Source organism: Mustela putorius, unplaced genomic scaffold (genome assembly GCF_011764305.1).
Source record: "Mustela putorius furo isolate JIRA1106 unplaced genomic scaffold, ASM1176430v1.1 tig00000139_pilon_pilon_pilon, whole genome shotgun sequence".
Lineage (NCBI taxonomy): Eukaryota > Metazoa > Chordata > Mammalia > Carnivora > Mustelidae > Mustela > Mustela putorius.
In genome coordinates this window covers 16,278,972-16,292,494 of record NW_025421293.1, presented here as the reverse complement: position 1 = coordinate 16,292,494, position 13,523 = coordinate 16,278,972, and the positions used below count along the sequence as shown (strand labels likewise).

General features: G+C 43.0%; 1 protein-coding gene across 1 annotated transcript; it reads left to right on the top strand.

Annotated features, from left to right (window-relative positions):
* The first annotated feature begins 12,722 nt into the window (after positions 1-12,722).
* Positions 12,723-13,251, top strand: LOC123390719 (40S ribosomal protein S24-like). Its single transcript, XM_045075213.1, has one exon. It carries the CDS (start codon positions 12,756-12,758, stop codon positions 13,149-13,151), a length of 396 nt encoding a protein of 131 aa, XP_044931148.1. The 5' UTR covers positions 12,723-12,755; the 3' UTR covers positions 13,152-13,251.
* The last annotated feature ends 272 nt before the right edge of the window (positions 13,252-13,523 follow it).

Below are 13,523 nucleotides of genomic sequence, written 5' to 3'. Positions count from 1 at the left end.
AGCTGGATCATCTTTCAGGCAAGGCCTAACCAGACTATATCTCCTGACATCTACCCTCCCACAAATATGCCGGTGCTCTTTCCGGTGCCCAGCAAAGGCCTACAGTTTAACATATTTGTGATTAATTCAATCCGTTCTTTGCTATAGACTAATATCCAGGCAATCCAGGACTCCAGACTGTGTCCCATTCCCCCTTTTAGGGCCAGGATATGAGGGAAGGTAGAGCAAGATCTTCATTTATACTCACGCCCCCTCCTACTAACCAGAGGGGAGCAGGAGAGATGGTGGATGCAAGGAACCTCTGACACCTGAAGGGTGGGAGTCTGGAGCCAAGATGGATCTTGGGGAGAAGAAAAGGAGGAAGGGACACAGAAAGTGGGAACAAGGGAGGTGGGGATGGATGGGAGTGAGTCGAGGACTGGATACAAAGATAAGGACGGGGCATGAGTTGAGGGTGAGCACATAGCCAAGAAGTACCATGCAAAATGGGAGTCAAAGAGGGACGTTCAAGGGATAGGATGTTTGAACTCAGTAACAGTACCACTGATAATGATACTACGGTAAATGTCTCCTTCAACCAGTGTGCTCTACTTTATGTGACAAGTTGAATAATCTCACTATTATCTAGGTCACCCTACTGCCTTGCATGCGTAGATTTTCTGTTCTCCTACCCAAGGGAAAAATGTAAGTTGATTCTCATGACTGAGCTTTGAGATCTCTCAAGAATGTTTGTGTTTTAAAAGGTAGATCCTCTCCTGGGGCACAGAGGGACAACACCAAACATTGTTGGCAGCACCAGGAGCTATGAGAGGTTGGGTGCCTCAGAAAGTGACTCTAAGACAAGGATGTGAGTACAAGTAGTTTCTCTGGAAGGATCTTTGGTGGGAAGAAATGATGGGAGCTAAGATGTGAAGAAGGAGGCAGCCAACACAGAAGACAGGGTGTTAGTTTAGAGGTCACTGCTTGGGCAACTCTGTCTCCATCCCTGGGAACGTTTTAAATACATGCAGAACAGCCCTGAGTCATCCTATCCAAGTGCAAAAAGACCTGCACGGGATGAGTGTTGCTCTTGTGGACATTGGTTACCTGGCCCCCATGGCCAAAGAAGCCAAGGAAGACAATGGACACCCTCAGGCAAAGAGCTGCAGGCAGCTGCGGGAGGCAGCCACTGTGTGTACAAGACAGGGCTTGTCAGTGAAGACACCAGAGGGTACCAACCCTCTCCTCTCCTCTCCTACCTATCATGACCCATGGGACCTGAAACACTGAGAAATTAGTGTAGTGCTGCCCATCATACACCAAGTGACTGCCAGGATGCCTTACTTTCCTGATCACTTACAGTCCCAACACTGATACTTCTTAAATAACAAGTAAGTTCTGTCCCATGACTACTCCAACCCCACTCTTTCACTCCAGAAGTTTCAGTTCAAGCAAATCTTCTTCCAAGTACTCTTCAAATATTGCCAGGGACAAAGACATGCACCTTTAACAAGGGATGGAGGATTATCGACAGTCTATACCTTGTGCCAAGAACAGCGAACAATTTTGTCCTCCAAGAAAAAATTCCCATTCCTTGGAGTCTCAGAAGGCATAGGATTTAAGAGTGCTCACTATCCTTGAAATCATTATTAATAAGCACAGCTTTACAAGCTGAACTACAATTGACAGTATATTGTGGTAGTGACAAAATAAAAAATGTAATCATGTTCCCATCCTATAAACATTAACAATTAACTATGCATCTTGAAATCAACCATATATAAATATACGTTATTCATATATATATATAAATATGTTAAAGATTTTATTTATTTACTTGACAGAGAGATCGATCACAAGTAGGCAGAGAGGCAGGCAGAGAAAGAGGAGGAAGCAGACTCATGAAGCGCAGACAGCCCAATGAGGGGCTTGATCCAAGGACCCTGAGATCATGACCTGAGCCAAAGACAGAGATATGAACCCACTGAGCCATCCAGGCACCCCTCCTTTTTTTTTTTTTTTTTTTTTTTTTTTTTTTTTTTTTTTGAGAAAGAGAGAGGTAACAAAGTCTGAATGGGTGGGGTGGGATAGTGGGAGAAGGAGAAACTTTTTTTTTTTAAAGATTGTATTTATTTATTTGACAGAGAGATCACAAGTAGACTGAGTGGCAGGCAGAGATAAGGGAGAAGCAGGCTCCCGGCCAAGCATAGAACATGTGGGGCTCGATCACAGGACCCTAAGATCAAGACATGACCTGAAGGCACAGGATTAAACCACTGAGCCGCCCAGGCACGGGAGAGGGAGACTCTTAAGCAGACTCCATGCTCAGTGTGGAACCTGATTTGGGTTTAGTCTCATGACCCTGAGATCATGACCTGAGGCAAAATCAAGACTCTGATGCTTAAGCAACTGAGCCACCCAGGCAGTCTCCCTATCAACTCTATTTTATCCCCTCATTAACCTCTAAATAGCCTTTGTTGGTATTAACTGTTCTAGTATTATGACCATGATTGTTCTCCTTATGAATATTTAGCCCCTAGAATGCCAGGCACCAACTTCCCAGAGCACCATGGGATGACACATCCATTCTAGATTAGAAAACTACATTATGATAGAATACATAATGTTATATATGTTTTACCTTAATGTAAAACATCTGTAATAGCTCCTTCTGTGATTTCTATATTGTTGTGTATTACTCAATTTCTGTAACATGAATGCTATTATTTAAATAAACAACAGAAGAGAATAGGTGTCCATTACTACTAAGTAATGGTAGCACTAATTATGCAACATTATGTATTAAAAAATAAAAAAATAATGATTATGAATAAACTTTAAAATAGGTTTAGATTTAGATCTAGTCTTATATGTATAAAAAATTAAAAAAAATTTGTAATGCTATTACAACATTATGTTAGACCTGAAACACTATTGAGAATATTCAAAGAAAAATGCTATCCCCTGGTTATTGATGGGAAAAAAGATAAAGCCCATCAGCGAGGAAAAGCTTCAGTTATAAAAGATGTCATATTAAGAATGTCATAAGGCGGCACCTGGGTGGCTCAGGGGGTTAAGCACCTGCCTTCTGCTCTGGTCATCTCTCAGGGTCCTGGGATCTAGGCATGTAGCAGGCTCCCTGCTCAGCAGAGTCTGCTTCTCCCTCTGCCTAACCCCCTCCATGCATGCTCTTTATTTCTCCATCTCTCAGATTAATAAATCCTAAAAAACAGAATTGGGTCATAAAAACAGATGATACCTTTGTTGATTTTCTTAGCATGGAGAAGAAAAAAGAATATGTTAATTTATGAAATCAAAAAATGATTAAAAAAAGGATACCATCATAAGATTGCTTATATCCATACACTGCATTTTAACTAACTAGAACTTAAATAAAAATTTGAAAAGAAAAAGTAATTGCCCATATCCAGACATAAGATATTGGAGCAACTGCAGCATGTTTGGAAAAGAATGGAAGACATTTTTTTCTTCCCCCACAATGATTACGTCCACTTGCCCCTTGCTCAGCAAATAACCTTAACTTAAGAGGGAAGTCATCTCCATTTAGGAGATACAAACATGCATCTTTCATATTTCATATTCCAATATGCAAACTTTCAAAATTTCATACTTAGGATATATGATTTTTCCAAATTCAGTGAACTTGAGAGATATTCTCAGGCCTTAGTCATGAACAGAAAATCTCGAATAAAGAAATACACCATAATTAAATGAAATCATACGATGCATATAGATTACACTTCTTTTGTAAGATGTCAAGGTGGCATGATAATTTCAAATGGGTTGGAAACGTTAACAGAGATGTAAACAACAAATCCTGAAGGGACACAAAGCTGCATGCTCAACAGAAGGTCTGCTTTCTTTACAAGTCAGAAAGGAACCTTGAAAGTATGTGTGAGGCATGGAAAACTCAGGAAGGGCTATGCATATGATATCTGAATTAGAAATAAGCAACAAAGGAAAAGAAAAAAGTGGGAAGTACATGAATCAGTGGAGCTAAGCAACTATTTTAATATCTTCAACAAACAGGAGCAGCTTTTCTGTAATCACTGATTCACAAATTTTGCTTAGTACAATCTTCTGCATAATGAGAAGTGGTCTTGACACTTGTGAGCGAAGAGGGAGGGGGGTAGGTGAGGGAGAGAGAGAATCCCAGATAGGCTCCATACTCAGCACTGAGCCTGACTTGGGGCTCAATCTCAAAAGCTCGAGATCATGACCTGAGAAGCAATCAAGATTCTGCTGCTTAACCCACTGGGTCGCCCAGGAGCCCCTGCAGGTTCTTTATGTACTTCAACTCCTATTGCTCTAGTGACCTCAGAATCCAATATGTTCTCTCTATGACAGATTAAAATAAAAGCGGAGGCCCTGAGAAGTCCCCACTGAGAGCTGGTATTTGGGCTGAGAAATCAGGAACACAGGCAAATCTGGACACTGGGACTGAAATCCCGGGAAAGTGCATAGCTGCAGGCAGGTTGGTGATGCAGATGCACAGGACTAGTGACAGGGCTCCAGCTAGGGTGGCTCCTGGCCAACCCTGACTCTCCCATTAACAGTCTGACTCGGGCTGAGGCCAGGGCGGCCACCCTTCATAGGTTCTTCATCTTGTCTTCATGTTTTCTCGCTGGGGGACTTAAAATCCTGTTAGAAAAAATTACCCCTCTCAGGGAAGCCCTCTTGAACTATACACAGTGACCAGGAAACCCATTCTACCATGCAGGCTCTCCACCAATTTGCGATGTTTCACTAGTTTTACAATTTCCTTGTACATTACTGTCCTCTATCTTCAAAGTTAGTCTCACACAAAGACCACAATACTGGGGACTCATCTGGCAAAATCTACAGAGACTTTCCAGCTCCCTGGGTCAAAGGGATTGCCGTCCTCCTAAATCTCAAGTCCACCCCTTTTTGGAAATCAGAGTCCCTACTTGCAGTTAGTCACTGGACACTGTGCATTCGACCACTGCCTCTCTGGACCCACAGTGGGATGTATTTCAATAAAGCAAAGATCGAGTTGCCTCTATTCAACCTAACCACGCTGCAGTAGATCAGACTTTTTCATAGTGCACTCCCAGGGGACACTTACCTTGACCGCCACACCTTGCAACCTGGAGATTCTGTTGGGAAGGATCTCCACAAAGATTCTCTCCAACATCCCCCGAGAAATCTCTCCAATACTGCTAATAAAACCTTGCACTCCCAAACTCCAGGGAATGGACGCTTAGGTCCACGGGACACCTTTAAAGGAAGAACCAAAGCCTGACTTGACCTATACATCATCTGGTCACAAGAAGGTTAATACTGCACCAACTTTAATACAAATCATCTGGGGAGACAGCCTTCCCCACATGTCTGGACCAGGCCTGCATTCCTCTCCTCACTATTGCTCCTTCTCCATATTCTGTGCAAAGAACACGTCATTTTCTGCATCTCTGAGTCTCTTGCAAAAGGAAGAAACTTCTTTGGATTATGGCCTCCCCAGAAAACACTAATTTTGATCTCGTGAGCATTTCTAGACATTTAGATGGTTCAGAATTCAAAAGTCATTCCTTTACCTCTACTATTAACTGAATCCTGATTCCAATCCAAATGCATGGTTTCTGAACTTACAACAGAGCAGACCACTTTTGATAACACATAGAGTTCTAAACTGTTCTTTTGAAAGAACAATACTGTTTGGAAATGTCCCGTAAGTATTCCTAGTCTTACAACACGGTCTCTAATGAACGCTTCATGTTTTTCAGTGTACTCTATGTCCCCAAACACGCTCCCTGATTTCATTCAGTGCACTCTCACGGTATTTCACTATTTTGCTCATAGCCGCTCGTGGAGGACACTTCCAGGAGGCATACAGGATTATGAGTTGGCCTTCATATGGAGAAACCCTCCCTCCTTCAGTCCAAACAAGTGCCAATATATATTTTTAGCTGGCTCCTATCATATGTAGAGTCCTGGTTTAGAAACAACATATGGTTTGGAATTGTCTCCTTACTTTGGTTCTGTACTTGCTGTTCCTCAAATCCTTTGTGTTAACACCATCCCCAGTGAGGTGATGCTGGCTCACTGGTTTCAATCTTGAGGAGATACAACCTTCACATGGGGAGTGGGTGAGAGTTTCTCCCTTTTAAACCTCTCTGTTCCTCAAGGCTCACTTGAGTAGTTTACAACTGTCATGCACATTCAACCAACATGGGATATGCCAACTAGAAAAGGCTTTGCTGGCACTGAAACACAAAACCACTAAATACAAAAAGCTTGACTGTTGATTTGAAATTCCTCCAAGGAAACTTTCCTGAAGTTTTAATTTATAGTACAATTAACTCACACACACTGTTGTATTCATTTCAGGTGTATAATCATGATTCAGAACTTCCATGCAATACCTGGCATTCATCACAAGAATACAACTCAGTCCCCATCGTCTGTTGAACCCATCTGCCCCACCAACACCTCCTTTCTGATTTCCAACAGGTTGTTCTCTATTTAAGAGTCTGTTTTGTAGTGTGCCTCTTTTTAATTTCTCTTTGCTCATATGCTTTATATCATAATTTCCACAAATGAGTGAAATCATATAGTACCTACCTTTATCTGACTGACTTATTTCGTTTGATCAGACGGGACAAAGTCATAAGGGGAATGTCACAGCAGAGGGAAGAGGTTTTGGTAGGGGGTGTTCTGACACACTACCACTCCAAATAAATGGGGAACCAACAGGAGGACAGGGACTTGATCTTGCACATGGGTGTCCCACTATTCCAGCTAGCAGAACTCTGTTCTCATCTCTCTATCCAGCCCCCCCACCTCCTCCAACAGGCCTCCCCCATGAAAAGCCATAAAGATTTGTACCACCAGATGCCTCCAATGCACTTTTGGTTCTTAACAGCCTTTCAAATTGCCCCCTGTCTCTGACAAGAGTGAACCTCTCCGAAGTTCCCCAATGTGCCAAAGGATCAGTCACAGCTTCTTTGGCCTGCATTCAGTTTTCCTTCCTTCTCAACAAACCCAACATTTGCTGATACTTCTAACCTTGAAGGTTACAAACTGGACGGCACTTTGTTTTTACCTGGGGCTCTGATTGCAGCAGTAATCTGCAAGTGGGCCCCAAGTGCATTCTTCTAAGACACGCTGACAGTCAGCAAGCTGTGTTTTCAGCTCCCCACTACATGCTGCTCCTGTTCCTCTTGAGTCGGGATTTCTCCCCAGAAACAAGCCTGCTTCTGTAACAAACCCACCATGGCATCTCCGGTATGGCATCCCTGCGACCCCCCATCCAGGGATCCTTGAGTAAAATAGGTCTTGTTCAAATATCCTCGAGGAAAATGAGGACCAAACCGTGGGAACAACACTAAAAATGTTACAATGAGGCGGCTTACCTACCAGCAGGTTTCGGGAAGCCGCCCAGAGCCCCCTCCTCAGCTCTCAGCCAACAGGGCCGCTTCTGCATCGCACCACAGGAGGCACCAACCTGCTGCAAAGCCCCAAGGGTCTTTCCAGGGTAGCATCAGAACTGGCTGCAAATGCTGCCCTGGCCCTCTGAGGGGCCCTGGGTCCTCAGCTGTTGGCAGAAACCCTTCTGACTGTGAGGAACGCAGCGTCAGATGATGCCATGGCGAACCTTCTGCTCCCTAAGTCGGCTGTGGTGCATGTGCAGATAGATAAAGCGCCTCTGCTGGCTTGAGGCGCTTGGGCGCCCTCTGCCCGCTTCCCTGGGAATCCCCGCAATGCTCTAAGCTGGGGCTGCTCAGCGGGAGGCACTGAGGCGACTCTGGTTCCAGGGAGCCTGTTCTGTACACCAGGTCAGGTCTCTGTGTCAGCGCCTCAGACACAAACAAATCACTTCTTTCTGTGTGAGTGAAGAATGAACCGAACTTGACAATGTCACTACATAATGTGTAGTGCTTGCTCCACTCCGTTCAATAATAAAGACTACTGACATACAAAATGGAAAGTTACAGGGGCACCTGGATGGCTCAGTGGGTGATGCCTCCACCTTTGGTTCAGGAAATGATTTCAGGGTCCTGGGAATGAGCCCTGCATCAGGATCTTGGCTCACCAGGGAGCCTGCTTCCCCCTCTCTCTCTGCCTGCCTCTGCCTACATGGGATCTCTGTCAAATATGTAAATAAAAAAAATTTTTAAATGTAAAGATAGATGCGTTTGCCCACCAAAATTGTCATACTACACAATTACAATTTTTCTTTCCTCTTCTTCCTCTTAGGAATAATTTCCAGTCAGGTCAGGATATATGAAAGTACACTGATACAAGACATCATCTAGCACCATGATCTTGATCGTGAGAGTTTATTTTGACCGTGCCAATAAAGGGTTCAGGGACACACAGGTGACAGGGTCAAAATGCAAACCTAGAGGGAGCTTCCCATGTTTTGTGAATTTACTGCATGTCTCTTTAGATCGTATTTTCAATGATAGGTGCTTTAGATATGGTAGATGGATGAAATCATTTCCATCAGTCTGGTAAGGAACCAATGTTACCTTCGAGTACTAATTGCCATCTCTTCACAGGCAGAAGAAAGCTTGGTGAAGTGTGACATTTCTGCTTGGTTGTAGGAGAAGGCTGCAGGGATTGAAGCCATCCACCTAACATCCTGTGTCAGGATGGGAAGTGAACTTGAGGATAGCAACCCCTCATCCTAGTGCACATTGCTAGCTCCAGAGGGAGAAGATGGACCTTATTCTCAATACTCTGGGTTGACATCAGCTGTGCCTCTGTGTCAGTTCCAGGCTGCAGGACTCGGGGCCTGGTTCTGGAACTTGAGATAGGCCCTGCTGGTGCAGGAGGAATGCAGCAGGGACAGGGGCAGGGAGAGAGATGGCTCAGGGCCACCTCCCCACAGGGCAAGCACTAGACACTACCTGCCAAAGAGCAGCATGCTCTCCCTCAAGCCACCTCTCTCCCTGACAGATCCTGAGGCTGGGTCCCACATTTCCAGGCCAAATGACGGGGACTCACCTTCCCAAGTGAAATGGCCGCTGGAGGGAGATTGGAGCCCTGGGCTCAGAGAACTCTGATGCTCAGGATTCCTGCCTTTTCTTGCCCCAACACTGAAAGCCCCTCCTCCGTGGGCCATGGTTCCCCCTCCACACTCCTGGGCCACGTCCCACCTGTCTTCATGCAATTCCCCTTTGTCCCTTCCTCTCGCTATCCCTGTCACCTCTGACTCTTCCTCTCCTACTTTCAGACACCTGGTGGTGCCACACTGTCTGGGTGCTGTCCAGAAGTCCATTGACAGAAAAGCGTATGATGAACCTGTTGACTTAAATTAATAAGGGTCATCGAGATCCCACACAGAGCAAGCATGAGAATCAGCTTGTCATTTTTCCAGCTTACATAATGTAAGCTCCACACTGACACCTAGTGAGGTTACAGAGATAAGTGGCGTTTCTAAAGATGTTTTAGGTGTAATACCTTCTCTGTTAATATGGGATGATTTGAACACCATAAATCTTTCTATCCAAAGTTGAATTACCAGGACTGAAGGCAGTCTATGTTTTTTTTTTAATTTTTTTTCATTCATTTATTTTCAGCATAACAGTATCATTATTTTTTCAGCACAGCCAGTGCTCCATGCAATCCATGCCCTCTAGAATACCCACCACCTGGTAGCTTGACCTCCCACCCCCTCGCCACTTCAAACCCCTCAGATTGTTTTTCAGAGTCCATAGTCTCTCATGATTCACCTCCCCTTCCAATTTACCCCAACCCACTTCTAACTCCCCATGTCCTCCATGCTTTTTATTATGCTCCACAAATAAGTGAAACCATATGATAATTGACTCTCTCTGCTTGACTTATTTCACTCAGCATAATATCTTCCAGTCCTGTCCATGTTGCTACAAAAGTTGGGTATTCATCCTTTCTGATGGAGGCATAATACTCCATAGTGTATATGGACCACATCTTCCTTATCCATTTGTCCGTTGAAGAGTATCTTGGTTCTTTCCACAGTTTGGCGACCGTGGCCATTGCTGCTATAAAAAAATTTGGGGTACAGATGGCCCTTCTTTTCACTACATCTGTATCTTTGGGGTAAATACCCAGGAGTGCAATGGCAGGGTCAAAGGGAAGTTGTATTTTTAATTTCTTGAGGAATCTCCACACCATTCTCCAAAGAGGCTGCACCAACTTGCATTCCCACCAACAGTGGAAGAGGGTTCCCCTTTCTCCACATCCTCTCCAATACATGTTGTTTCCTGTCTTGCTAATTTTGGCCATTCTAACTGGTGTAAGGTGATATCTCAATGTAATTTTAATTTGAATCTCCCTGATGGCTAGTGATGATAAACATTTTTTTCATGTGTCTGATAGCCATTTGTATGTCTTTATTGGAGAAGTGTATGTCCATATCTTCTGCCCATTTTTTGATATGATTATCTGTTTTGTGTGTGTGTGAGTTTGAGGAGTTCATTATAGATCCTGGATATCAACCTTTTGTCTGTACTGTCATTTGCAAATATCTTCTCCCATTCCGTGGGTTGCCTCTTTGTTTTCTTGACTGTTTCCTTTGCTGTGCAGAAGCTTTTGATTTTGCTGAATTCCCAAAAGTTTATTTTCACTTTTGTTTCCTTTGCCTTTGGAGACATATCTTGAAAGAAGTTGTTGTGGCTGATATCGAAGAGATTACTGCCTATGTTCTCCTCTAGGATTCGGATGGATTCCTGTCTCACATTGAGGTCTTTTATCCATTTTGAGTTTATCTATGTGTACGGTGTAAGAGAATGGTCAAGTTTCATTCTTCTACTTATAGCTGTCCAGTTTTCCCAGCACCATTTATTGAAGAGACTGTCTTTTTTCCACTGTATATTTTTTCCTGTTTTGTCGAAGATTATTTGACCATAGAGTTGAGGGTCCATATCTGGGCTCTCTACTCTGTTCTACTGGTCCATGTGTCTGTTTTTATGCCAGTACCATGCTGTCTTGGTGATCACAGCTTTGTAGTAAAGCTTGAAGTCAGGGAACGTGATACTCCCCCATTTTATTTTTGTTTTTCAACATTTCCTTAGCGATTCGGGGTCTCTTCTGATTCCATACAAATTTTAGGATTATTTGCTCCAGCTTTTTGAAGAATACTGGTGGAATTTTTATTGGAATAGCATTAAAAGTATAGATGGCTCTAGGCAGTATAGGCATTTTAACAATGTTTATTCTTCCGATCCAAGAGCATGGAATGGTCTTCCATCTTTTTGTGTCTTCTTCAATTTCTTTCTTGAGTGTTCTGTAGTTCCTTGAGTACAGATCCTTTACCTCTTTGGCTAGGTTTATTCCCAGGTATCTTATGGTTCTTGGTGTTATTGTAGATAGAATCAGTTCTCTAATTTCCCTTTCTGTATTTTCATTGTTAGTGTATAAGAAATCCACTGATTTCTGTACATTGACTTTGTATCCTGCCACATTACTGAATGGCTGTATGAGTTCTAGTAGTTTGGGGGTGGGGTCTTTTGGGTTTTCCATATAAAGAATCATGTCATCTGCAAAGAGAGAGAGTTTGACTTCTTCATTACCAATTTGGATACCTTTTTATTTCCCTTTGTTGTCTGATTGCTGTTGCTAGGACTTCTAATACTATGTTGAACAAGAGTGGTGAGAGTGGACATCCTTGTCGTGTTCCTGATCTCAACAGGAAGAACGCAAGCTTTTTCCCATTGAGGATGATATTTGCTGTGGGTCTTTCATAGATAGATTTGATGAAGTTCAGGAATGTTCCCTCTATCCCTACACTTTGAAGCATTTTAATCAGGAACAGATGCTGGACTTTGTCAAATGCTTTCTCTGCATCAATTGAGAGGACCATGTGGTTCTTCTCACTTCTCTTATTAATTTGTTCTATAACATTGATTGATTTGTGAATGTTGAACCATCCTTGTATCCCAGGGATGAATCCCCCCTGATCATGGTGGGTAATCTTTTTTTTTTTTTTAAATTTTATTTATTTGACAGAGAGAGATCACAAGTAGGCAGAGAGGCAGGCAGAGAGAGAGAGAGAGGAGGAAGCAGGCTCCCTGCTCAGCAGGGAACCCGATGCGGGACTCGATCCCAGGACCCTGAGATCATGACCTGAGCCGAAGGCAGCGGCTTAACCCACTGAGCCACCCAGGCGCCCCATCGGTAATCTTTTTAATGTGCTTTTTGATACTGTTTGCTAGGGTCTTGTTGAGAATCTTAGCATCCATATTAATCAGTGATATTGGTCTGAAATTCTCCTTTTTGGTAGGGTCTTTGCCTGGTTTGGAGATCAGGGTAATGCTGGCTTCATAGAAGGAGTCTGGAAGTTTTCCTTCTGCTTCAATTTTTTGAAACAGCTTCCGGAGAATAAGTGTGATTTCTTCTTTTAAAGTTTGGTAGAAGTCTCTGGGGAATCCATCAAGTCCTGGGCTCTTGATTTTTTGCGAGGGTTTTGACCACCGCTTCAATCTCGTTACTAGATATTGGTCTATTCAGGTTGTCAATTTCTTCCTGGTTCAATTTTGCTAGTTTATAGTTTTCCAGGAATGCATCCATTTCATCTAGGTTGCTAAGTTTATTGGCTATAACTGTTGATAATAACTTCTGATGATTGTTTCTACTTCTTTGGTGTTCGTTGTGATCTCTCCATTTTCATTCATAATATTATGTATTTGAGCTTTCTCTGTTTTCTTTTGGATTAGTGTCGCCAATGGTTTATCAATCTCATTGATTCTTTCAAAAAACCAGCTTCTAGTCTTTTTTCCTCTCCGGCTGCTTGAAGCTTGGCCGCCATTATGAACGACACAGTAACTATCCGGACCAGGAATTTCATGACCAACCGACTACTTCAGCGCCAACAAATGGATATTGATGTCCTTCATCCTGGAAAGGCAACAGTACCTAAGACAGAAATTCGGGAAAAACTCGCCAAAATGTACAAGACCACACCAGATGTCATATTTGTATTTGGATTCAGAACCCATTTTGGTGGTGGCAAGACAACTGGCTTTGGCATGATTTATGATTCCTTGGATTATGCAAAGAAAAATGAACCCAAACATAGACTTGCAAGACATGGTCTGTATGAGAAGAAAAAGACCTCAAGAAAACAGCGAAAAGAACGCAAGAACAGAATGAAGAAAGTCAGGGGGACTGCGAAAGCCAATGTTGGTGCTGGCAAAAAGAAGTGAGCTGGAGATTGGACAATAGAAGGAGTAAAGATGCTGCAGTGGCTTTATCTTTGGTGATTGTGCAGATTTTTCATGAGAGGATTAATAAACTAAGAATGTTTAAAAAAATCTTCTAATTTCATTGATATATTCTACTGTATCTATGGTTTCTACCTCATCGATCTCAACTCTAAACTTGATTATTTCCCTTCTTATGTGTGGAGTTGGTTTGATTTGTTGTTGATTCTCCAGTTCTTTAAGGTGTAGAGAGAGCTGCTGTGTTCTGGATTTTTCAATTTTTTTGAGGGAGGCTTGGATGGCTATGTATTTCCCCCTTCGGACCACCTTTGCTGTATCCCATAGGTTTTGGATGGAAGTGTCTTTATTGTCATT